The sequence below is a fragment of the Abrus precatorius genome, unplaced genomic scaffold (assembly GCF_003935025.1).
Source record: "Abrus precatorius isolate BTA unplaced genomic scaffold, Abrus_2018 Scaffold6, whole genome shotgun sequence".
In the NCBI taxonomy this organism is placed as follows: domain Eukaryota; kingdom Viridiplantae; phylum Streptophyta; class Magnoliopsida; order Fabales; family Fabaceae; genus Abrus; species Abrus precatorius.
Genome location: NW_020874406.1, coordinates 21,926,927 through 21,952,729, shown reverse-complemented (window position 1 = coordinate 21,952,729; position 25,803 = coordinate 21,926,927). Strand labels below are relative to the sequence as shown.

Here is a 25,803-nt window from a genome sequence, read left to right as displayed (position 1 = left end):
TTTACAAAATAATTTTAAATAGTAATTAAATTTAAATTTTTTTCCTTAAAATATAAATATCTTAGTTTATTATGAAATTTTCGTTTAACAAGAAAAGTCTTTCGTCTTTTAATTGTTTTTTTTTTTCAATCCACGTTTCTAATTTACTTTAGGTCTACCCACACATTGGGCTAGTCCTACCTAGCTGACACTTCTTTTCATTTTAACTTGAAGCTTTTGGTCTCTTTGTTTTAATTTATATATAGTATTTTAATTTTTAATTATTCATATTTAGTTTTATGATTTTTAAGTCTTGTATAGGTCTCACTTCAAAACTCTATCAAATAACTGATAGAATTTTAATTGAATTGTGATGTATCATTTAAGTATGAATATTAATTTTTTATATATTTTTAAAAGATTGTTATTATTTTAATTTTTATCAAAATTATTAAATCATAAATTATACTTTTTTTACTTGTTTAAACTAGTGATTTATATTTCTCTTTTAATTTTACCTATTTTCGTTTTGATTAGTATTCCTATAAATTTTACTTAGTTAAGATATTAAATATTTTCTTTAAGTAATAAAATGTTATAAACAATTTTTTTTAAAAATTATTCATAAAAGTTGATGTATATGTGATAGAATTATTATAAAAACACAAGTATCCGATAATTAATCATTCTGTGCCTAACGCAATGAGACTACATATTTTTTGAGCTCAAGATACAAATTATGGATCTAATAGCTTAAATCCAATATTTTTGGGTTCAAACAGCATAAACCATTTTTGAATGTTAAATCTCTTAAATTTTGGAAGATAAATGCCTTAAAAAGTTGGAACCCAAAAAAAAGTACATACTAACGTATTGACACAACTTTTTCTTTTTTGGTCCAGAATATACGTTATAGTTTTTGGTCAAACGATGATATATAACTTTAAACAGTAAAATGGGCCGTTTTTATTTCTCCATCTAATTTTCGTGTTAGTGGGCTGGGTTGAGCTTAAGCCCAGTAAAAGGCTCAGTTATACGAGAATTGAAGCCCTAGGCCCAATTTCTATCCCCTCCTTTCGCCCAGAAAGAGTGAGAAATTGAGAAACGAGAAACCACGTAGCGGTTTATCGAAAATGCAAGCGTTTCGACGAATCGCAACGTGCATCTCAACGGCAAAGCAATTCCACGTTCTACCACCCATCGTTGCCATGAAGCCTCGTTTCAATTCGGCCGGCGAAGTTCCGGCGACGAGACGGTGGTCGTCAAGCCGCGGTTCCCGGAGCGGCGAGGACGAGTGGAACGAAGCTTGGGAATCGGCGTGGCTGCCGGAGGACCTGACGCCGAAGACGCGAGCTCCATGGGAGACCGACGTCAACTTCGCTTCCTCCCCCGCCGAAGCGGACGCCGACGCGGAGACGAAGGCATTCGTGGCGGAGATGAACGAGAACTGGAACGAGCGGCGAAAAGGATCGAAGGAGAAGGAAAAGAGAGAAGAGAACGGCGCGCTTTATAGCTTGGGTTATATGAAGAAGGATTACCGGTTGAAGAAGCAGAAAATGCACGCTGGCTTGTGGATGAAGGAGATTGAGAAGCTCGAGGAAGCGAAGTTGGGCGATTCTGATGTTGCTGCTGCTGATGACATTCAGAGATTGCTTGATAGTTGCTCCGAGTATACCTTCCTCTCTCTCTCTCTCTCTCTCTCTCTGGTGGTCTTAAATTGGATTATGATTCTTAGGCGTAGTTTGATCGTGCTGATGGAGTTTATGATTATTATAATTGATTTGAGTTCAAGATGCAGTATCTTACAAAACATTGTGATTATGAAGAATCTTTTATTATCTAAAACCCTAAATCCTAGACATGTGCTTTATAATGCAAAACCAGAGGTGCTGGTGTAGAGGTTTAAATTCGGGGACTGTTTTTGGAACTTATTGTGTGATGTATTAAGAGTCTGAGCAAGGTACAATGTGTGTTTGTAATCTCTGTTGTGTTTCATGCTTGGTATTGTCGTTATAGTTGACCACTGATTTTACCAATTATTCGTGCTTTTGGTGATGAATGGCTCATGAATTCATGACTGGTTTTATGTACCTAACTCTCCCATCGTGCAATGGGCTTGAATTGTGGGCAATCCGTAGAAATACCCTCCCATTGTGTTGAAAATTCTACTTGTAAGAAATGGAATGGCAGAGACTGAATTTTTGAACAGTTGGTTGTCGAATATCTAATCTTATGCTAATGATTAAATGACTAAGGGTATGTTTGTTAAGAGTTTCTCTTTTTAAAAATTAAAAATACATGTAATTTAAGTTTTTAAAAAGAGAAAACTCTTTTTAAAAATCAAACAAACATACTCTATGTCTCTAACAAGTACTTTTTCTTTCAAATGCCAATGATACCGCGTTGCCTTCTGAGAGAGTGGGCAAAATAGCAAATTACAATATATGGAGAAGTACTGCTGTTTTATTTGTGGGGAATATAGATGTGTTTTCTTTCACTTCAGAATTCTCCTCCCTATTCATGGTTTGGTATTAATTTATGGCTATTTAACCTTTTTTTAAAATTTATGTTATTCTTCTATTTTGTTTAACATTTCAATATAGATGTAGGTCCTTGCTGCGTTGTATACGTGTAGGAATTTTCAGTTCTCTTGTTTCTGTGTTTTGGTGCACATCAATGTCTCACAGCATCATAAATAATTTAGCTGTAGGCTATTGCGTGTTCAGCTTTCTCAAATGTGACACATGCTTTAATATTTATGAATTTGTACTTAAATGATCTGAACAAATGCAGCATTTTTGACTCTGGCAATAATGATCTCAATGCTGCACAAGTTCAAACTTCTGAGTTCAAAAACATGCCTGATGGGTGGGAAACAATATCAAAAAATCAAGACGGAAATATATGGGAGATGTCCCAGAGAGAAGAAGATATACTTCTCCAGGAATTTGAGCGACGAATTGCCTATAGCAAGTTTCAGGTGTGTATTCTAATCCCAGTATAAAGTATTGGTGTTGTCTTTTGGAATTATGGAATATGATGTAAATAATCTTGGAGTTTCTTCCTAAATTATGCTCCTTTTATCATTCACAAGTCACAACATTGTAAAATATATATGCAGATTGCTAGTTTTATCAAGACTCACATATTTAGCCGGAGAAGGCCAATCGATGGGTGGAAATACATGATAGAGGTGGTGGGACCAAATGCTAAGAGAGGGAAGGGTAGTGTTTCTAGAGTACCCAGTCTCTCTGATTCCTCTACTCAACCATTCAAGGAGGAGAAGACTTCAGTTGATAAGACTTATGTTCCCCTTGAGAGAAGGTAGCTTGGTCATGTACTTTTGTGCATTCTCTTTTACTGTGCAAAGGTTATTTGATTCAAATATCGGTGAGTAGTGGACAGTTACTGCTACTTAGCCTTTTGCTGACACAACAGATGGTCTCCATGGATTCTCGGTTAAGGTCCAAACCCTGCATGAAGTATAAAAAGCTAGTGGCAATATGACCCAGGATGAACGTGATACTAATTAAGTAGTCGAAAGGCAATGTGCCATGTTAAATGTTACTTTAAGGTTAGCGTAAGTAATTAAACGCAGGAATTTAGAACTAGATAGGTGGATCCTTTACAAATTTTAGCAGTTGTTTAATATCTGTGGCTATATTTTTCTGTACTTGTTCTAATCACATGAAAAATGCACGGGAAGATTCTTCGTACATTGTTGATACATCAATTTAGAAACGTGGTGTACTGTATATTAATTGAACTCCCTTGTAGAACTAGTGAAGACTTAGTGCACTCTGTGCCTGCTAAAGCATAGTAAGCAATCGATCCCATCAGACTGAATGTATACTATCAATGTACTTAGTGGCATGTAGTAGCTTGCTTTGAGTGTGCTTTGAGTGAGCGCATTTCAGGGAGGGGAAATGGATGGGAAGAAACATGCATTTTATAAGTGCAATCTCAGAAAGTTCCTAATTGAGGCAGTGTTTAGTTCAGTGAAAGAGTGCAATCTACATGTGAGCCAAATTGAACATTCCGAAATAAATTTAAAATGTAACCCTTTTTAGCGGGAGAAAGCTCTTTTAGAAAAAATTAATTTTAAGAGTTTTGGTCTTCTACTTTTCCCTTTCTTTATTTTTAACTTTGTGATTCAAGAATGACTACCGAATAACTTTTTAAAGTAATTTCTAAAAGCATAGAATTACTTAACTTTAAATTTGAAACTTGTTATTTTTAACTTCAATGTTGAAGTAAATTTGAAGTTTAAAAAATTAATCGTAGAAGACATTTAAAATGTTATTCGGTAGCGTAGAGGTTCAAACGAAGGATTTTTATTCCAAGTTGTCATGCTCCGCTGAGTTATGTAATGTAACCAGTTTTATAGCACGGTTTTATCTTCGTGTGTTGACATTTAAGTCCTATTTTTACTTCCATGTTAGGAAATACCAAATTTAGCTTATTATTTGTCAGGTTTTTGCAGTGTATCCATGAAATAAGAACTATTTTTCTTCCGCTACAGAAGACCGCAGGTGCATCATTTCAACTGAAAATTTGAAGAAACCAATTTAATTTAATGGAGTGCAATGTTTGATTTTCTTTTTTCATTCATGGTACAATGGTGATAACGAGGTTTGAATCTATAACTTCAAGCAAATTGTTTAAATATCTCAGCCCTAGTTTCAATTATAGTGATTTAATTTTTGACAAATTAAAAAAATAACAATGTTATACTCGGTAATAAAAAATTAAAAGCAAAATGAAGTAAATGCAATTTTTTCTTTATCCTGAGCCATTTCGAGATAGTTTATCAAGTTCTATAAATACACCCAGCAAGAGTTCTTGCAAGGAAGATTTTGATGCCTTAAGTAAGGCTAACACTTGGGGGTAAAAAAATGGCAATAGTATGATTGGTGGTGGTTTCTAATAATCTAATTGAGATAGGAGCATTTATACGTAAGGCACTAGAATCAAAAGTAGTTCTAGATGTCCACATTAACTAGTATTATTGCTTGTGGTTTTACTCCGTCGTTGTGACCAACCTTGTCTTCTAACAGCGAGAAAACAGTAAAATCTTAGGTTCTATGTCGGTTGGGTAGTGGACAGATATATTTAAATATTTTCTTAGACACTTGATCTTTGGCTCATTGGGAGCCTCAGTCCCCTCACAAAGATGGGGAGGGGCAATGTTGGATGTTTATCTTGTTATCTGCTGTGCTGGTGATAGAATTTGCTGTACACAAAATTCAAATTTTGTTTATACTCAATACAAAAGGAACACATTTCACGAACGAAAAAGCCTTAAAGTGGTGGGCTAAAAATTGAACCAGATCAATGGAGCGGCATAATATAGTAGAAAGCTTCATCGCCAGTGATCTACACACACGGCTAAGGATTTCTAATAAGTATTAAGTAGGTATACAGACTGTCTCAAAGGATTTTAATGCTTCGAAGGGGTGACCCACCACCATGCTAGATTTTATTTCTCAATTTTTGGATAGTAAGATACAATTCCTTCAGGTCCTACAGCACTTTTCAATCAGTACACTTTGAATGGACCCTCCAAACAAACTCACATGACCATCTATATAGCCCCTTAAATTCTAGAGTATATCTCATTAAATGTATACGCCCTTCAGCTATTTAATATCAATTTGGCCTAAACTCTTGGAAACATATCCAAGTGAATTTTAAAAGGTCACAAATTTTCCACTTAATGCGATGAAGTGATTATGTTGGAGGTTAGTATTGGTAAAATTAAATCCACAATTGTTGATTCATTGAAGTTTTGGATTTATTTTTCTCCAATATCTCACATCCTGCTTTCACTGAGCGTGTGTGTTTGAAAAAAAAAAAAAGTCAAAACACAGGAGAGAATTGGAGGAAATCAATTGTAATTCTGAGCATTTGTGAAGAGATGGATTTAATTTACTCCAACATCTCACCTTCTCTCAGCACTCATCACTAAGATGAAAGCAATCTAAAATTGGCACGATTTCTATCATTCCCCATTTCTTCTTTTTTTTTTTTTATCCTTGTTCCTTATGCCTACTTGCCTACTTTATAGTTAGGCAAACTTAATATAATGCTTCAACCTGAACTGAACACATCTAAATTCATTAAATAGTTCAAGGGTTAATAAATTCACTAAAATTGTCGAAGTGACAGAAAGTTGAAGGGTTAATAAATATAATCATCATCAAAGATCATATAATTTCCATTCCTCCTTGCTCTAGCTTCCCTGTCAGCCTGCATATCAACAATTTACAAGTTTTTTTTTAAGATTAAAATAAACATAATTGAACATATTTTCATGTTTATATAGCATTATAAAAGAACTACCTACTTCCTATAAAATTTAGTACGTGAAAACGATAGATTAACTGTGATTTTACAGCAAAACTTTTTCAATTTTTTTCATCCATATCAAACAACTATATGTTTCTTTTTGGTCCCTGTTATTCTTTAATTTGATGTATGCACACTCCTATTCTTTCATTTGTCTCACAGATAAAATAGAAAATAGCTGTAATTGATGTCAATTACGAAGAATTAGGGATTCTTGGTTTTCCATTTCCGCATATAAATGCTTTGGGCTGATTTTTTCTCTCTCAAGCAACTCAAAACCGAAATAATTTTCATTTTTATTTTAAAGTAGTTTCCAAATCCAGGTATTGGTATGAGTTAAACTAAGAAGAAAAAAAGCAATTCTATAATATATAATGACTAAGGAGACAAATCTCCCCATTCTTCATAATAGTCTCGGAACAGTTATATCAATTATGTTTTGGTCTTGCTTCTAAGATCTATAATCTTTAAACAGTATTTTTCATTCATAATAAAATGTATCAATTTTATATATTTTAAATCATCCTAGGCTTAGGGAAAGTCAAATTCATGAGATTAACTTTAAAACTATATATACTTTTCACCGGAAAACTCAATGAGCAATATATGTTACCTTGTTTATGAGTCTTTCAAATGCTTCTGTTCCATGCTCTTCCATATATCTCTCAGCTGCAGTAAGGACATCATCTTGCTTACTAAATATATTCTTTCGTGGAACATACCACATTTGAGAAGCTCCTGGGAATTGCGGCATTTGTGGATTCATATAGAATGGTCTAACGTAATGCCTATAAACATGTGCTGCCCCATTAAAGTGTGGAAGAACCAACCAGCAACTGAGAATCAACTTAGCATAAGGCCAAATGGCAAGCCTGAAATCAGTAACATAATTATATTGGAAAGTTACAGTGGAAACCTCTAAGAAATAAATTTTAATGACAAGAAAATTTGGTAACCTTTCGAAAGACAAGAAATCAGAGGTGAATAATTAAGCTTGATTATTTAAATGAATCAAGGTTATATCTACTGCTTACCTCACCTTATTTTTTAAGAGATATTTTAAATAAATGACCTTCGATCCTCATGAAAAAATTCTTGCATCTCCATCATCAAAATTTTATCTTTTACTGTTAAGCCATTTTTTTGAACAATACATATATTATTTCTATTTTATTGTTCTTTTAAATCCAACATTAATAGCTTAAAAATAAATCCCATAAAATATATATATATTTTTTATAAATACAATAAATCAATTTAGAAACAAGCAGAATAAATTAATTTAAAAATAATCTCAAACTTCGTATATTGTCAACAAGTCAAACTCACGTTTCACACTTCAAATTTAACTCGTTTAAATAAACTAGACAAACTTGAACAATCATTTTTACCCCAAAGGCTAACGTGAACTTTTCCAAGTGTTTAACTTCACTCAACTGGTTTATACACTTAATGATAATCATACAATGTACCTAAAAAAACAGTATTACATACCAAAGTCTTGTACAGCTTGCCTAACATGATACCAAAAATATATCAACAAAAAATAAAACTATTAACTTACACTTCAAGAACTTTAGCAAATGTGAGCTCAAAGAGTGTGATCAAAGAATAGAGAACCCAATAAGTGAGCCATTGTTGATCATCCGTACTAGACTTGGTCTCTATGGCCTTTATTGAAGCGTATCTATCACAAACATAAACTTAAAACTCTTATACACATTACATGGCTCCACTGTAGTACAAAAAGTCACAAACACAAGTCCACACTTACAAAGGGTAAACGAGGGTGACCAAAGGCCTGAAGAAAAAGCAACAAACAAGTAATGTAACTCAACACTCAGAAAAGAAGGTTAAAAATTTATGTGAATCTACATCATATAGTGGCATCAAAGATTAGAGATATAGGAGAAAAGAGGCATACAAAGCAAGAACATCGAAGTTTTTGGCCACTACTTGGAGAAAATTGTTCCCAGAAGCACCCATATGTGTTATGTTTTGTTCTCTTTTAGTGGGGTGGAACTGAGTACGAGGGTATACAGAGAGGGACAAGGGAACAGAGAGAGAGAGAGGCTTGAAAAGGAGTGACAGTAAAAAGTAAGAAAGAAAATGGAGGAAAGGTGGCAAAGTTCAAAGGGTCCCAATAAAAAAAATGAAAATTTGATTTGTTTGAAAAGATGTAATGCATTTAAGCACGACAATAGAGGCACCGAAATCCAATGTTTCTTTCTTTGTGGACCGTACATTGACACATTTATGCAGTGATGGGGTTAACTCTGCCAGCTGTCGGCCACACAATTCACTCTTTTTATCAAATGGCATATACAAACATCTTGAATATCTCAAACTCTTCTATCTTATTTAACTTCTCAAGAAAGATCAAATGGATTACCCCTCCACAAATTACATGGCATGTATTATATTTCCAAATATATCATATGAGTTTGTTGTGTGAATGTCATGGCATAAGCAAATGTCATGAAAGTTTGATGTCGCAACACAAGTTGATAAAGTGAAAATCAATAGTGTGCAAATTCAAGAATTATCACCATCTTAAAACGTGTTTTCATGCATTGGTATACTATACAAAGATCATTTTAACTTAAACTTAACAAAATTTTTAATCACCACTCGTTATCATGGAGGTGGGAGGATAAAAAAGGAAAAAAAAAGGAAAAATCAATACGGAGTCCTCTTAGAAAAGAAAAAGAAAAAGAAAAAGATCTTGAAGAATAATTTGGAACACATAAGAGTATGTTTGTTTGCGTGGGATGTTTATTTATTTTTCACTCAATAATAATATGTAATATTTCCAACACTCTTTTAACATATGTTTTCTTATTAATAAAAAAATATTTAAACTAATAAAATAATGTGAATCTTAATTATCATCTAATAAGTCTCATTTTTAATGTTGTAAGTCTCAATAATTCGTATTCAATAATAAAAAAATATTTGAAAGAACATGTTATTATCATTTATGTCACATGTATCCTTAAAAACTAGAAGGTAATAATCGATAGCATAAAAATCTAATGGCTGAAGTATCTTGGACTACCCATTAAGTGTTGGGCTTATCAAAATAGGAATGTGGGCTTCGACTCATCCATCCTTTATCTAGTTAACAGAGATTTGGGCTTTTTGATCAGAGAAACAAGTTTACATAAAAAGGCTATTTTTGGTCTTGGGCCTGCTGGAACATGTGCTTAAATAAATAATATATATATAATTTCAGATTTCGACCTTTTCAGGTTTGTTGGTGGTGATATCAGAGTGACGCAACGTAGAATTGAAATGAAGTTTGTTGTATATTCACTTACAGAACCACACCCACAGGACAATAAGTCAATAATGCAATACACTTTTTATGGTAAAATGTGACAACAAAAATCAACAATCGTTTGTCTGATTGCACATCTGTGACTGACCATATTAATATCACAAAAACCTTGAAAATTTCTTTATGAGGGAATGTCTCTGCGTAAAGCCAAGTTACTAAGAAGATGTTTGTCTAATTAATACAACATTTTCAAGACCAACCACTTAGTTTTACTTTTCTTTTAATTATGCTTGACAACTAATTAACTTCCAACCATCATCGTTAAATACACAGCCAGGTTGTACGTTCAGGTGTATCTACTTTCATTCTTCCTTTTCACATTCCTTTTTCGATCTACCACGATTTGACAATTAAATAATTATACAAAGTTAGATGATTAAAATGATTTTTTTTGTTATAATACAAACTTCACAGGTCAGAACTATGACAATTTTCTTATAAGTACACTAGAAGAAAGGACTCAAAAAGTTACTTCCTTATTTTTAAAATTATAGGACACGTTTTTTTATTTATTGAATCATAGCAGCAGCCATAGGATCTTAATCTAGGGTAGGAGAAGGATTTTAATGTACGAGATTATTTAATTCACAAGAAAAGAGAAAAATTATTATAATATACTTATAATGATCATGTAAATTATTAAATTAAGGATATTTTTATTTAATTAGTTTAAAATTTTTTCCCTCTAAATATTCTCAATTTTAGAAGGTTGTTAAAATTGCGTGAGAAAGAATATTTAACTTTCTTCCTTTTTTTTTTCAAATACTAAACTAAATATAAAAAGTTACAAAAATTCCGACCTCTTCTTTCCTTTTCTCCGGTTACCCTCCAACAAAAACATTGTGCAAAATTACGATTTAAAAATTTGAACATGTGACATTGGAGGTATGTTTGAAGTTAATGTCTACTTCTAATGCGACCAACTGTTCTTAGGTTAGAGGATCCTAATATGACTAAACATGTATAATTTGTAATGTTAAACTGAACAAAAGAATTAATCCAAATGCATGCAAGCCTAATTAATTATTATCTGATCTCCAACTAATAATTATCTTCAACTAATTCCAGCTATGACAATGTACCATTAGTTGCTTCGTTGGCAACAAGTCCTCCCAAAATATTCAATTGCAATATATAAATTATGAGATTAACCAATTAATTTATATAGATGACCTTCTTTTAGTTAGCAATATGTAAATATCATTAAAACAGTAAACTTATTCTTTTGCTAATAATCTTTGTAACAGAGCCTGAATTATGGGTGGTTGGAGATATCAGATAAATACAAACATGATGAATGTTGAAATTATGCCTTAGGCCCCACGTTCTGATCAATCTAACCGTTTATTTGGGTGATCCTTAATGAGTTTCTGTTTGTATTCAAGTTTGTTTTCAGATTGATACAGTAACTGCATTGAAAAAAAGGATGGGTATCTACTGCAGAATCAAGAAAAACTGCAGTACTATTGTTGGACCTATATATGAATTCTGAATTCAGATGTACACACTTCCTTACACACGACAAAAACTCCTCCCTACTCATACAATGGTAAATGAGACTTAGTTTTGAACAATCCTTCAACTTAATTTACATTACAAGGTCTGAATTTCATTGAGGATACAGCTTAAAAGGATGTGCGTATAAAGATTAGTTAATCGTTTTGCCTTCCAAAAGATTTTTCTTTCTTACGTGATGATGTTATTGGTTCTTGAAACTGTCAATTTTCATGATATTAATTTGAACACTACAAGTAAACCATTTAATATTTGCATCCATATATACACTAAATAATTGGTTGTTACGAAACTCCACCATACTGAACATTAGGGGTAAATTTAATAGAGAAAAGATTCCTTAAGACTTGTGTATATATATCTGTTTCTTAACTTGTTAATATACTTAGCAGTTAATACAGATCAGAGATACTAATCCATACCCAAATAGGTTCATGTGAAAAGGGACAAATCCATTAAACAATTATGTTATGTTGTTTGTCAGGGAATACGAGTGAAGTTTGATAAAATATATAACGAACAATACTCCATAAATTATTTGAATGTAATTAAACAGAAAAGAAAAAGAAGTGTATAACTAGTCTTGCTCATTTGAACTTGTTTATTTTTAATTCTTTGTTTCTATACGTAAGCTACATAAAAGGGATAGCAGAGTTATACATTTTTTTTCATACCCTGATTGTGCACATGTTAATTTGGAGGGTATATAGAACCTCACGTACACTTTGTATTGGTGAAGAGGTGATGTGTGTACCAGCTGTATAAGGTGGTATACATGGATTATACTATGAGCTAGTTCTGGTGGGATTGGCTCCAATAGAAAGCTACAAACTTTGTAAGTGGGTGTGAACATATGTAAATGCAAGAGATGTATACTAGATAATCTTTTGATGTTATGTTTATTTTTATTTTTAAGCTTTTGTTTTATGAAAATTTCTCATTCGTTGGGTTTAAAATTAATGTAGTATTAGATGGAGAGTACGAGGAATATATCTCTAACCCTTTTTTAACATTTCTGTTTCTCAAAAGTTTAATTGTGAAATTATGCTAATAAAAAAAAAATTATCATGAGTATCTTACAACAATACAATATTAGAAGTGGTACGTAGGATATGGGATCGATGACGTACAATTTTAATCCTCAATTAATCACAAACTCTTTTAGTTATTTATCCGATTGATCATTTAATCATTTATAAAAAAATGATAATTAATTATTCATTCAACTGATTTGATTGCTTTATACACATAATTTGGGGATAACAAAATTAACACTGGCTTTTATATTAAAAAATAACTGAAAAACCATTCATTTGGATCCTTTATCCAACTAATTAAACATATAATAATGCTTATCCTTTTTTTAATCTACATGATCTGTCCTTGTATTTTATTTTGTAAGACAAATATGATGGTCTAGGCAAGAAGTCTTGCAGTTTTCTTTTTACATTAAAGACATTTTTTAATTAATAATCAGAAACTAATTTTGTTAAGCCATAAATATGTCTAAATATCAAACTTAATCAACATATGTTGTCTTTATTATCAGAACCCTTTAATTAAGTGGAGTCAATTTAAGAATTCTACTCTTATCACCCATCCTTTAATAACCAAAATGCAATCATAACAAGTTTTTTCACGCTTCATAAGAGATTTCTTGTATGCATTCTAATATTATGAATATTATTAAGGAAAATTTTAACATTAATTTTTAGGACTGATTATAATTTTTTAAAAATAATAATTTTTATTAAAATTTATTATAATTAAAGTAAAAAAAGAAAAGAACGCTACACTCATATTTTGTTTTATAAAAAAAACTTAAAAATTAATACAAGTTTAATCCAAAAATGTGAGAGAGTAAACTTAAATTTGAGTGATTTATTTATTGAAAAAGACACTAATATAAGACTTTATTATCTAATAATGAGTGAGAAAAATTTTAAAAACTTCTAATAATCAAACTCAAACAAATAGTTCATATGCTTATATACTATTCCAAAGGTGGAACCTAATGGATATGTGGAATGATATAGTCACGTTGGATGTATCCGGTTGATAAATAAATAAATAAATTAAAAAACAGATCATATTTCTACTAGTTAATGACTTTTGTACTGTTACGTTTAGCTTTTTTCTGTACATACCTTTTTCTTTTTTGGTGGAGTCTCATGGTTACTTAACAAGGTACCCACTCTTCCCTACCTAGCTCCTTAACTACCCCAAGTACTGTCCCATGCACTGCTTACTAATGCATGAACGTACACATAAAATTCTCTCCATAATAATACAATGCACAAAGGTTCTTAATAATGATCATCGCTTTTGAAAGCCGGAAATAATCATATCGTTGATAAAATTTCATTTGAAACAACGTTATATAACATGGTCTTAGTTTATATACACATACACAACACGATCGAATGAATTAAGAAAAATTCACATGTTGCGTCACGCATACTGAAAAATAATTTAAAATACCAAAATCAAAATATAGGGGACAAATTAAAAAGATAATTAATTAGAATTGGAAGTGATTCATTCCAAAAGTATTTTCCTTTTAATTTTGCACTTGAAAGTTTTTGAAAAGGAAATGTTGTCTCCTTTCAACATCTGGATATGGCATAACTTTCAACAAGGACTTATATAGTATTTACGGATGATAACTTAGCCATAAAGAAATTTTAACAAAAGTCAAACACAAGAATTTTTAATTGATGCTTTTTGGTTTAATTAGTTGTGATAATTTAGTGGCCAAAGTACTTAATTAGATTTAACGCATTATACAAAAATGTTATTTACTAACAATTTATTGTTAGATTAACTTTTATTAGTATAGATTTTTTGTATTAAAAATAAAAAATTAATATAAAAATTATGAATTTATATGAACAATAAGATATATTATACTAACAAATAATTAATTTTATTTATATATAAAATATTTTATATATATATATATATATATATACACACATATATTACCGATACATCGAATATTATTATAATATATTATTTGTTGATATAATATTCAAAATTTATACCTAACAATTTATTTTTTATTAGATAAAGACTCTAATAAAAAAGATTATCTTAGCATTTGATAATTTTGGTTTGTTATTAAATAATATATTTATTTTTGCGGTGAAGAATCTATTTTTACCTCCGACATCTAAACTGATATTTAAGGATACATATCTGGTTTCATCAATGAATTTAAATCTTCTGTTCCTTTTATTTAGATATTTCTTTGTCTTACTAATTGAATGATGACAAATAAAAATAAAAAGAAAAGAAATGAAAAACTTATAAGTAAAAGAGAAGATATATATCAATTAATTAAGATTTTTTTAGTTATCAACATTTAATCAAAGATACAGCAACTGAATATTCGAATCCTTCACTTGTATACTCAGATTACGTGATGATGTTAATGACACAATATCACTCCAACTTATACTATCACGCTTTTAATTCATATAAAGCAAAATAAATCACGATGTCTAATGATAAAAGTATATATATGATCCATGTATCCAACATGAACATTTTATGCCTAAGATGCTAGAAGGGGAATAACAACTCTATTTAATTACTAATCAAAATTCTGATATTATTTTTTACACTTCACATGACGGGGAAAATAAAAAGGTAGGGAGGATGTGTTCGTAGTGAGAATTTTTCATATCTTTTTATCTAAAATGAAAATGAAGTAAATTTTTTTAGCATGCCAAATCTTACTAGCAAATTAGAAATACGATATGTGTGAAGGGTTAACAACATAATTATAATATCAGAAAATAATAATGTATGGAGCTTAAAATGAGTCACAAAAATAGAGTACTGCATGTTTGGATTTGATTATTTTTTTAAAAAATCTCTCAAAAACTCTTAAAAAAATATTTTATTTATAAAATAGATTACACCAAACAAGTATAAAACCTAATTTTAGTATAGCTAGCTTTTCAATTGGTGAAAACAACAGTTCAGAATAATAGTGGCAAAAGGGTGCAAATCGGTGATATGTGATAAGCTCATAGCCAAAAGATCATTACTACTAATTCCTGCAACGTACTACATGTAATAAACTCTAGCTATGATGCCAAGCTAGCATCGATCTTATATGGGAAAAAGAAAGAATGAAACACTTATGCAGCGAGTGACTTGTATATCAATTTTAGGCAATGGCCAACCTTAGGGACTCACTGGTCACCACCTGAGTTTAAGAGCTACTTCAAAAGCCTGATGAACTGAACAGGATTCAGGAGTGGGCTCTTTCATCCAAAGCATCTATTATCTAGATATTGGTCCCTAGCTAGCCATGTAGTACACATACATAATTCACAACTGCAGCAATAAGGGATGCATCATGCATGTGACAGTGTTTGCAGTACTCAACAGAAGGGCAGCATCTTCTTTTCAACTCAATGCGGTAAAAGATCAAATTCGTACCTTATTAATTTTTCTCACAGCAATAATAGATAGTTATAATGAGTTTGTTAAACCTACCCAGCTTTCCTCTAAACAAGGACTAATTTATTAATACCCAATACACCATGTCTCTCTATAAAATTAATTAATAATTATAGTTTCTATATACCACACCAAATGATCACAGGTGATAGTGCAGTGTCAAACAACAAATTGCAATTCACAAAACCACGATCTGATCAATCATAAACTAATCATCTTTCTAAACAACACCTCATAGCATGGCATATATTTGTATATATAATTCAATATACCAGAGTCAAGATCTACGTATATGTTTCCTCTCAAACCCTAACATGATCATCAGGCAAATCACACTAAATTAAGGTCCAAAATCGCTATTTAACTCAATATATCAAAGCAATCAAACTTGCGCCTGCACGTTTTGCAAATTGACATAACATATATATAATAATATATATTAATCTATATAATATATATTTTGGAAACCATTAGTAGCACTAACAGTAGTAATAGTAGTAACATAGTAATTAAAAGTAAAATTAAGAAGCTAGCATCAGATCATACACTTGTAATTATTTGATCCTCATCAGGAATGTTGACTAGTTGAGTCACGTCCATCATCTCCGTGATGTTGCCCCGCGCCGGCTGGAGACTGCGAAACACCGTTCGCCGGAATCTGCCTATAGGCATTAAGGGCTGCAAGCATGCCTAAATTGCTTTCACTTAGAAGCTGACTACAGCCACTATTACCACCACCGCCTCCCCCGCCACCAACGACGCCGGAACCTAGTTGTCCTCCGGGCATAAGAGACACCGGAGATGCAAAATTCATGAAATGAATCCCGCCAGGAGCAGACATAGCCCCTCTATATACCCCACTATTTGCAACAGAGGGAATTGCCCAAATGGGATTATCACTACCATTGCTACCGCCGCCACCATTCATACCTTGGTTACCATGACCCGCTACCATCCAAAACGCTGCCGTATTGGAAGCATGGCTTGAAGGAAGTGACCCTGTACTTGATTGTATCAAATAGCTTCCCATTTGTGATAGTTCTTGCTCTGGCCTTCTCTTTCTTCCTAAGCTTCCATCAGAATCTGAAGCTACCAATTCAAGACCGCCGCCGCCACCGGATTCTTCTCGAAGCTCTTGTTTGGCTTGTTGAATTACATTCACGTTACCAATAGGGTTGAAATTCAAAATTGCGGAGATGGAAGAAGTGTTCTCTAACATGGTCCTACGAGAATCCTGATCCATTACCATATTCATGTTAATGTTCATGTTCCGGTCCCACTCGGCGCGGTTCCTCAACTGCGCGGCGGCGGCGGATGTTGAGGAGAAGGTGCTAGGGTTGAAGTAGCTGCCGCGGAAGTAGTGCGACGGCGCCGACATGGTGGAGCCGGAGCTGCGGAGCGAGATGTTGAGGGAGGTGAAGTTGGCAGGAATGGTGCCAGTGCCCGTGGCGGCGATGACCGCCGGCTCCGCCTGCTGGAGGAGCCACTCTATGGTCTCGCCGTCAGACTTGTGTCCCAGCTCACGCGTCAGCTGGAACACTCTGGCGGCGCAGGCCGCCGGCATACGGATCCGGCGACCACGCCCGTCTACTTTTGTGTGGCGGTCTTTTGTAGAGCTCCGCTTTGGTGGCGGCTTCTTCGGCAGCTCCGCCAATTGGAGGTTGCTGTTGGGGACTGCAGTGGTGGCGGCGGCGCCGTCGTTTGTGGCAGTGGAACAAGGTTGTTGCTCTGTGACGTCATCAACATCCTTTTTTCCTAAAAGCTGGAGAGGAAAATTGGGTCTGCTTCGGATCCCATTTTGATGATCAGCTTCCAATTCCATGATCTTGTTATCTCATATAACCAAGCTTCTCTATAAGCACTTTATTTTTAAAAAAAATAAATGAATTGGTGGGGTTTATTTTAAAAAAAATCTTTTTTTTTCTTTCTCCTATCTGGTAGCTAGAAGCTATAGTGGTGTAGTAGTACTGCCACTAGATTTTTTTTTTCTTTTTTTTCTCTATGTTGTTGAGTGTGTAGCTAGGAGGTGAAGTGACCCTCAATTTCTATCGCTTAGTGGGCTAGTGGGTCTCTCTTTACTCTGTTTGTGTGTTTTTGTGGAGCATGGAATTCCTTTCAGATGGGAGCTTGCAGCTGAGTTGTTCTCTCTGAAGAGAGAGAGAGAGAGAGAATGAATGATAGAAGATAAGGGAGAGGAGGGCAAGCTTTAAGCAACAAAAATAATGAGTGGGAATAATAAGGGCTCAGTAAAATTTGAAAAAACACGGGTTTTCTCTTTCTTTTTGTTTTTTTTTATGGATGGAATCATTTTTTTTTGGTCTTCTCCCATTTTATGACTCTTGTTATTTTCAACAGTATCGAAATGGATCCATGTCTCAAGTTTTATTTTTCACTTTTCTCAATTGGAGGGACACAGTACAGATAATGTAAGAAAAGAATAGCACTCGTGAATAAAAACATTTTATATTCCGTGTTGTAGCTCATTTTAAAATTTTTTGTGTAAATCATTTTCTCTTGTTCTTATAATTTTTATTAAAATATATAATAAAAAACTGAATGCATTATTTACAAAAAAATGTTTTGAAAGACATATAAATTTTTTAAAACTTATGAAAATGTGATTAATTGATACTCACTGTTAAATATTGTAAAATAATACATTTATTAAAATGTTACAATTTGTATTAATTTAAACTAGTTTTGTTTTGATAGGCAATTGGTTGTAGCTTCCTTATAATCCTGTCAATTATTTTATTTTGTTTTTAAAAAATTATACATGATAAATTTTATCAATCAAATAGTTAAGTTATGTGATATAATTTTTCATAATTTAAACATTCATAAATGTGTAATGTAATAATAAATATTTATTAATATTTTTAATAACATTATAAATTAAAATAAAATGATATGGTGAGGTACTACTTAAGTCTTAAATTATAAAAAAATAAATTTAATCTACTTTATTATAACATTAAATCTAAGAATTAATTTGCAAAAAAAATATTAAAAATAGTACTTTGCATAATTTAATGCCTAATGTTAATTTATCCCATCTCGAGTCTACGAAGAATAAAATGAATACAGAGAATATTGAGTCAGGAGAATGCATGAACATTGTGAAGACTGCTTTGTAAATTCGGAATAAAGGGTTTTATTTTGTTACTTTGTTTGCCATTCAATTTTGGGAAAAAAAAAATCAAATGAAATAAAAAATAAATTATAAGTAATAAAAGTAAAATACAGGGTGTCATTTGATTGTGGTTGGACAGTGGACAGTCCCTTGATTCAGACTCCACGTGCGGTGCTCTTTATCATTCAATCCTTAAAGGCTGTGGTGGCCGGAATGGGACCCAAACTCCCAAGTCAAAAATAAACTAAGGCAAATAAAAGATAATCAAGTGGATCCCATTTTGTTCAACTCATCATTGCCCCTCATTCAGGGCTTCCCCATTGTTCTTATTTCCCTTCTTCTCACCCTCCTTTTCCTCATCCTCTAGGGTTAACACTAGCATTTTAGCTCTATTTATTCTTCCCACTGCTTTGTTTTTCTATCATTCTACTACTTTTCCTTGCTTTTCTCTTTTTTCCATTTATGATTAACATAAATGTCATGGTTTAACTTACTAAAAACAAATGTTAAATTACGTCATCTTGTTAATCTTTGTACTCATCAGCATGCCTGTAGTTAACATTTTTCTTTTAACAAAGCAACATGTTATATATCCCGAATCATAATTTGACAAATGCACTATATATTATATAAGTATCATAAAATAGAGTATAATATATAGACGGATATAGGTAGCCCATTTCTTTTTTTGGGGCAAATAATCTTTATTTAAAAAAAATTAAGAAATTGGTAAAAAAAATAATAATTTTTTTAAAATAAACTAAATTGAACTTGCACATGATTTTAGTTTCTTCCTTATCATCCCATTAACAAGCGTATACTGATCAATGAAAGGAATTCTCAAGTTGTAAAGCTAGTGCCCCAAGACTAGCTTCTCATAACATCATTCTTGATATTTACGCTGGTTTGCAATGTTGGCAAGCTGTTAGAAACTTAAATCATAGGTCATCAGCACTAGCTAACAGATTATTAGGGAATCTGATATTCAACTTGCGCTATCTTGGCCATGCTTTATTAGTGAATAAGCTTCAAGTTTTTTTTTTTTGGTTTACTTACTGTATTTTTTCCTTCTGTACCAAAATGAAAAATAAATTAATGAAATAGTTGATTTTGAACACGGTTTGGTATACACTCTGGGTTAATTAATGAATTAGCAAATGATTTTCTCATTTTTGACAGTTGCCAAGCTAACTAATCAACCTATATATGATGTAAACGCACTCATGTACATATAAATATATATGTGGTCCTTGAGAATTTTGATTTTCAAACCTCAAAACACTAAGATCTGCCTTTTCCAGAAAGTCATAAAGGTTCACGTCACAAAGAATTGTTATGTCATTGCTCGTCAACAACATTGTGGTTAGTATTAAAAAAATATAACCCCACTTTCTAAATCAATTTTGGCCATGAAACCATTTCTCCACTACTCCCTTGTTAGCTGGCTAGAAAATCTGCAACTTGACTTAGAAAAAATTATAATTATTCAAGCTTAACATTCATGAGAGAGAACATTGAAGCATGGCACGTGTCACCCCATGTGCCCAAAAGGCCCAAGTGTAACTTTAAAGGGAACAAACAATGGAAATAATATGACACCGCAATGCAATGGCATAGTACAATTACATTTCAACAACCAACATACCTAACAAAATGATGAAACAATATCCAACACTGCAATTATATACACTGTACTATGTGGTTTAGAAAAGATTAATTAATTAAGATGTAACATTATTTGCACGTCACTAAGAGCAGTTTTTGTATTCCATAAGGATAATTTCCCTAACTGATGATTTGCGTCTCAAACTTCCAATTATTTTTGTTTGATTCGTACCACAATTAACTTTGCTCGGTTCTAAATGACACTTAGTCATGTCATTCCTCTACAATCGGAGATGCACTTTTTTACCCACCATGGCCATGCCAACAATTGTTGATGCCTTTGAGTCATTCACATGTAACCAAAGGTACACTTTGATTTCTAAGAAAAGAATCAATAGTATTTGTGTGGGCTGTCTCATGCATTGTCACTATAGCAAACGACACAATCACGTTCTGCTCAGAAATCTAATGGGGCTGATCATTATTTTGCCTGCGTAACAGCAATCTTGCAAGCATGTTCATGCAAGTGAAGCACAAATTACACTAGCGTAATCACATGTGTGTATGATGTAACATTTAGCTCATAATTTGAGAACATAAAGGGTTTTGTTCCACACATGAATTAATCAAAATGCAATATTTCCGATGTTGATCATATAGCTGATATATGTGCCCCCTCCCCAGAAAACCGCTTAAAAACTTCTCTTAGGTATGTGCCATGCGCATCCAATTATAAATTAGGGCCGCAAATACTACACTATGCAAATGCAGGATGAGGATATTATGTGTGTTTTCCATTAATCTAATGCAATTTTTTAATAAATAAAATTAATACATTATCTTCTATAATCAATATCTTCAAATATATTTAGGAGTTGAATTTTGAAGAAAAGGAAAGAGGATGGCAAATTTTTATCTTTGAATTAAGAAGATTATATAATATTTATAAAAATAAATAGAATATTAAAAAATTAAGATTATATTAATTTTATTTTTTACTTAAAAATTATAAAATTTAAAACTATTCATTGAAAAAAAAAATAAAAAAATTGTCTCCCTCTCTTGTTTAAAACTTAACTCTCAAACACACTCTTAATGTTTATCATTTTATAATTATATCATTCCTTTCTACATAGAAATAAAAAGAAAAAAATATTTCATCTCTTTTTCATTGTGATTTACTACCTTAGTTAAGACTTAAGAGACAAGGAGTGAATGTACAGGAAATGGAGTCCTCATCATGGGGGCAAAGGACTAGTACTTGTTGATGATCACAAATCAAAGTTTATTTTTTTGCCAAAGTAGATGGATCACGTGCTTTGCTACCTATTTATGCCGGTGATGAGGATGGCTTACCATCCATATCAGCTCAATCATGCACAACAATTTTGTCGGAATATTGGTGGTTATCGAGCTATAAATAAATCGTTTTCGTCCCATTTTTGGTCAAGCCGGTCACTCGTTTGGAATGGTGCAAATCCAACGCCTTCTCTTATCCTTACTATATATTATTCTATCGTAATTCTCAATCTCCTTCCTACACATAAAAGATTATTTCACGAAACGTATAATCTCTATTGCTATTCTAATGATTGGATGATATATACGAAAAATTAGATTTATGGTGCACCATACGGCACTTGTAATTAATAATTTGATGAAAAGGGATAGCCATCGAAAATAATGAACCTTTCAGAAGGCAAAACGTAAACATGCATTTTTCGCTGAAAAAAGCAATAATATTATTGCCCTGAGAAATTGACTTATAGCTGTATAAGTTCTAAGGATTTACAAGGAATTTCTTTAAATATTTGATCACTTTTTGAATTTTTTGTTAATATTTAAAGATTAAAATTTAATATATACATGCACGCAAGCAACCTTTAATTGATTTGGGTTCTAAAAAAATAGCACCCGTATTTTTTGTGCTAACTATTGTTTGATTAGTAAGAAAGAACACACATGGAATTAATAGTTAAAAACGTTGTTTGCACTGATAAAATGAGATATTTTTTATTCTTTCTTTTATATTAATCATGGGAAATATTTTTAGGATATATTATACAGAAAAATGATCAAAATATTGGTTTTATTTTAAATTTTTAATCAAAATCTTCAAAATATTAACTAACGTCGATAATAAATAAAAAAAATGACATATAATAATATCATATATTATGTCAATGTTTAGTAACATAAATCACCAACTTGTGGAACAATAGGTGGCATGAACAATCTTAAATTCCAAGGGCAAGAATGGCCTTTGGAAAGGTTAAAAAGAAAATGGAATGACAGGTAGGTTAACAGGCAGTGTAATTATTTATGAGATTGCAATAATAATTTTAATGGAAAGAGGCAATGAGAAAAGAAGAAAGGGGTTTTCTTTTGAAAAATAGAAAAACTTAAAAAATGAATGGTGTTTAGATGCCGTACCCTGCACTAAAAGTAATGCATGTTGGTACAGTACAGAAGGCGTGGGGTCTTTCATAGGCAGTGCCTTCTAATTAGTGAAGACTCTTTGCAACCGCAAACAAGTTTGGAGTTGCAGAGAACTGCTCTGCCCTTTTCTTGCTGCCTCAATCTCATGGGTCAATACTCTTAGATTCCTTTCAAATCCAAGTCAAATAGTTACTCATCACACCACTTATGTTATCATTTTAACCTTTTCTTTTTTGTTTCATGTGCCATATTTCTATTTCATCATTTTTAATTTTTTTAATTTGTCTTCTTCTTTTACTTTAAATTATTTGTTATATAATAGGATGATGTACCCCTCTTTAAAAAATCATTAATAACGTCCGTTATTATCATAAAATAGCTATTTTAACTCTCAAGTATTCTTATTTTACAACCTATATATAACTTTCAATGAATCAAATGTTAAAAATAATTATTTTTTTAGAATAATTAATAAAATAGAATAGTTTTCAATGATTGTGGTGATATGAAACTGGCATTAAATTATTAATTGGACGGCTCCACATTGCCTTTCTTCTCAAGAAAAACTCGGTCCAAGAGTGTAGAAATGAATAGCATTATAACTAGTCAGCTTACGAATTAAAAATTAAATGTTATTTAAGATTTTTATTGAATATTAATTATTGCACAACGGATATCAAAATAAAAGAATGATAAAATATATCAAGAATTTAAGAGCTTCTTTATGCTTATTATTGATTTTCTAGAATGTAGAATGTGCCACCGCCACTGCTTATTGAAGTCAATATTAAATGAATTTGAAAAGATAAAAAATGAAATTAAATGTATAATGCAAATATACGAGAGAACATAAAAGGAGCTGGAAGAATTAAAATGAATATATTTTAATTTAATAATAATTAAAATTAACATAAATATAATCACTTATTTATTAGTATAAATAATATATAAATTTAAAAATAAAAGATTTGCTCTTCCCTATACAACCTTTAAGGAAACTCCCTTGATTCAAAAAAGATGAAGTTGGTACATGCATTAACACACTTCATGGTTCAGCATCGACACCACCACAAATGCGAACATTATATCATGTTCGTTCCATATGCATTCTTAATAACATCATCACATGCACCTTGATTATGACCTCCGAGCTGAACCATCTTTTATAATGGAAAAAATGTTATTTGTAAATAAAAAATAAAAAATATAATCTTGTTAGAAATTACGCATATACTTTTCATCTCTAATAAATTTTCTTTGAAAAATGGTTGCCTACAATTAATTTTTGTATACGACTTTCGCATATATTATTATTATTAAGAATCGATGTTCCTCAGTCAAACGCGGTAAACTTGAAATCCAATTTGAAATACCTCTACACATTGCAGAAATGAACACTTTTCTAAACTAACCCCAAATCGCTGGGTAAATTGAGGAACTGATTTGGACATTAATTTTCTGTCCCCCCTTTTTCTTCAAACTTTATGTTGACTTTGCTTGTCGACCATGGCTGCAGTCTCATGCAACTTGAGTGAACTACCAAAATTAACAAAGACGTACAAATTATTAGAAAGTTTTCACTATCAATGTTCATAACTTTTTATCAAGTGGGGATGCCATAGCCCATAGATTTCCTTAAAAATGGGTAAGCTTGGTAAAAGATTTTAATAACTAGTCACCATATAGAAAATTCAATCTCGATTCTTGGACTGACAAACTCAAGCCACCCAAAAATATCTTATGAATATCATGCTTAAGCCAACGTTTAGGTGGATATTAGACTTAATTTAAAAATAGTGTGCATTTGACTCAGTTATATCTTACGAATAAGGATTCTACTTCTCACCATGTGGACTCTTCAAATATTTGAAAATAATAACAATTACATATAAATAAATTTTTTATTTTTTAAATATTATTATCATAAAATGTGAGGACTCAGCAGGGAGTGGTGAGAAATTGAGGAATAAGAACTGAGAGAGAGAGAAAAAAAAGCTATCCCAAGATAAGGATGAGAAAACATTAGACGGGGTAGAAACGGAAAGGGGGGAAGCATTCCGCGGAAAGGGGGGAAGCATTCCCTACCCTACATCGGTGTCATTCGGTCATTCCTAATTGCACTTATAATTTTAATGAATTTGACCCCTCATTCATGTTTTTTTATTATGATAAGAAAATTATGTTGCAATATTGTCTTATTAAAAAATTGTTAAATTACCCTTCTTAAAGAGAGTTATCTATTAAAGCTATACTTTTTTTTTTGGCACGTCACAGTTATAGTTTAAAAATCAAATTCTCCCTTTATAGAAGGTGGAAGAAGAGTAGCAATCAAGAGAATTAAAGAAGAGACTTTTGGTTGTTTAATTAATTATCACGTACAGTAGTTTGAAGAAAAGATTAATTAGCACAGTGATTGTGAATTAGTTAATTATCTTTGAATTTTATATGGCATAAGCGTCGTGATATCTTGGTTAAGTCTCTTTCGGTTAGAGACAAAGTAGGTGGTAATGTGACAAACTCAGCATCTTACTTTGAATGATTAGTGGGCAATAATAGCACAAGGTGCCAGTATCCATCCCTTCACCTCCAATATCTTCGAGATAGAGCTGAAGCCCCTTTTGTGGTCCGTATAGATTATATTATCTATATGCTATTATAACATCATAGACCAGTATGGTTTTGGACATAATTAAATGAAGCTTTAGAGATAATGCTTCTCGAAACTCAATATGATCCCAAGAAGATGGATAATTATTTATGAAAAAGAATATAGACTAACTTTAATTATGTAAAATAAATTACGATCAAAGGAGAAAAGGACAAAAATAGGGATATGCATTTTGACATGATGGATAAACATTACGCGTTACATGACCAAACTTTATTATTAAATCTATATAATTTTGTTTCTTTTTCTGACTCAAAACTCTACATACATGTAGTTTGCCTTTGCTTTACTCTTTGTTTACAT

The 25,803-nt window shown here is 31.9% G+C and overlaps 3 protein-coding genes across 5 annotated transcripts; 1 reads left to right on the top strand and 2 right to left on the bottom strand.

The window, feature by feature from the left end:
* Positions 1-1,076: 1,076 nt before the first annotated feature.
* Positions 1,077-3,849, top strand: LOC113869648. 3 transcript variants are annotated; one of them, XM_027506081.1, is made up of 4 exons: positions 1,077-1,648; positions 2,773-2,959; positions 3,101-3,303; positions 3,418-3,809. In XM_027506081.1, exons 1-4 carry the CDS (start codon positions 1,113-1,115, stop codon positions 3,440-3,442), a joined length of 951 nt encoding a protein of 316 aa, XP_027361882.1. In that variant the 5' UTR covers positions 1,077-1,112; the 3' UTR covers positions 3,443-3,809. The 3 variants fall into 3 exon arrangements, with proteins under 3 accessions (XP_027361882.1, XP_027361883.1, XP_027361884.1); XM_027506082.1 differs by having other exon boundaries at positions 1,100-1,648; positions 3,101-3,849; XM_027506083.1 differs by lacking the exon at positions 3,418-3,809 and having other exon boundaries at positions 1,101-1,648; positions 3,109-3,257.
* A 2,310-nt stretch (positions 3,850-6,159) lies between these two features.
* LOC113869662 (HVA22-like protein c) lies at positions 6,160-8,384 on the bottom strand. The gene is made up of 5 exons (XM_027506107.1): positions 8,252-8,384; positions 8,102-8,128; positions 7,892-8,014; positions 6,941-7,199; positions 6,160-6,228 (listed from the first exon to the last, which is right to left on the bottom strand). Exons 1-5 carry the CDS (start codon positions 8,311-8,313, stop codon positions 6,160-6,162), a joined length of 540 nt encoding a protein of 179 aa, XP_027361908.1. The 5' UTR covers positions 8,314-8,384.
* A 6,817-nt stretch (positions 8,385-15,201) lies between these two features.
* LOC113868939 (transcription factor TCP15) lies at positions 15,202-17,828 on the bottom strand. Its single transcript, XM_027504956.1, has one exon. It carries the CDS (start codon positions 17,475-17,477, stop codon positions 16,224-16,226), a length of 1,254 nt encoding a protein of 417 aa, XP_027360757.1. The 5' UTR covers positions 17,478-17,828; the 3' UTR covers positions 15,202-16,223.
* Positions 17,829-25,803: the final 7,975 nt, after the last annotated feature.

Bases quoted from the DNA above. Each gene is read 5' to 3' on its own strand.
- LOC113868939 (XM_027504956.1), bottom strand. From the start codon at position 17,477: ATGGAATTGGAAGCTGATCATCAAAATGGGATCCGAAGCAGACCCAAT.
- LOC113869662 (XM_027506107.1), bottom strand. From the start codon at position 8,313: ATGGGTGCTTCTGGGAACAATTTTCTCCAAGTAGTGGCCAAAAACTTC. The intron at 8,129-8,251 runs GTATGCCTCTTT...CTTTTTCTTCAG, and splicing joins AACTTCGATGTTCTTGCTTT to GCCTTTGGTCACCCTCGTTT. The intron at 8,015-8,101 runs GTAAGTGTGGAC...TGTTTGTGATAG, and splicing joins GTCACCCTCGTTTACCCTTT to ATACGCTTCAATAAAGGCCA.
- LOC113869648 (XM_027506081.1), top strand. From the start codon at position 1,113: ATGCAAGCGTTTCGACGAATCGCAACGTGCATCTCAACGGCAAAGCAA. The intron at 2,960-3,100 runs GTGTGTATTCTA...ATATATATGCAG, and splicing joins TTGCCTATAGCAAGTTTCAG to ATTGCTAGTTTTATCAAGAC. The intron at 3,304-3,417 runs GTAGCTTGGTCA...CTGACACAACAG, and splicing joins TATGTTCCCCTTGAGAGAAG to ATGGTCTCCATGGATTCTCG.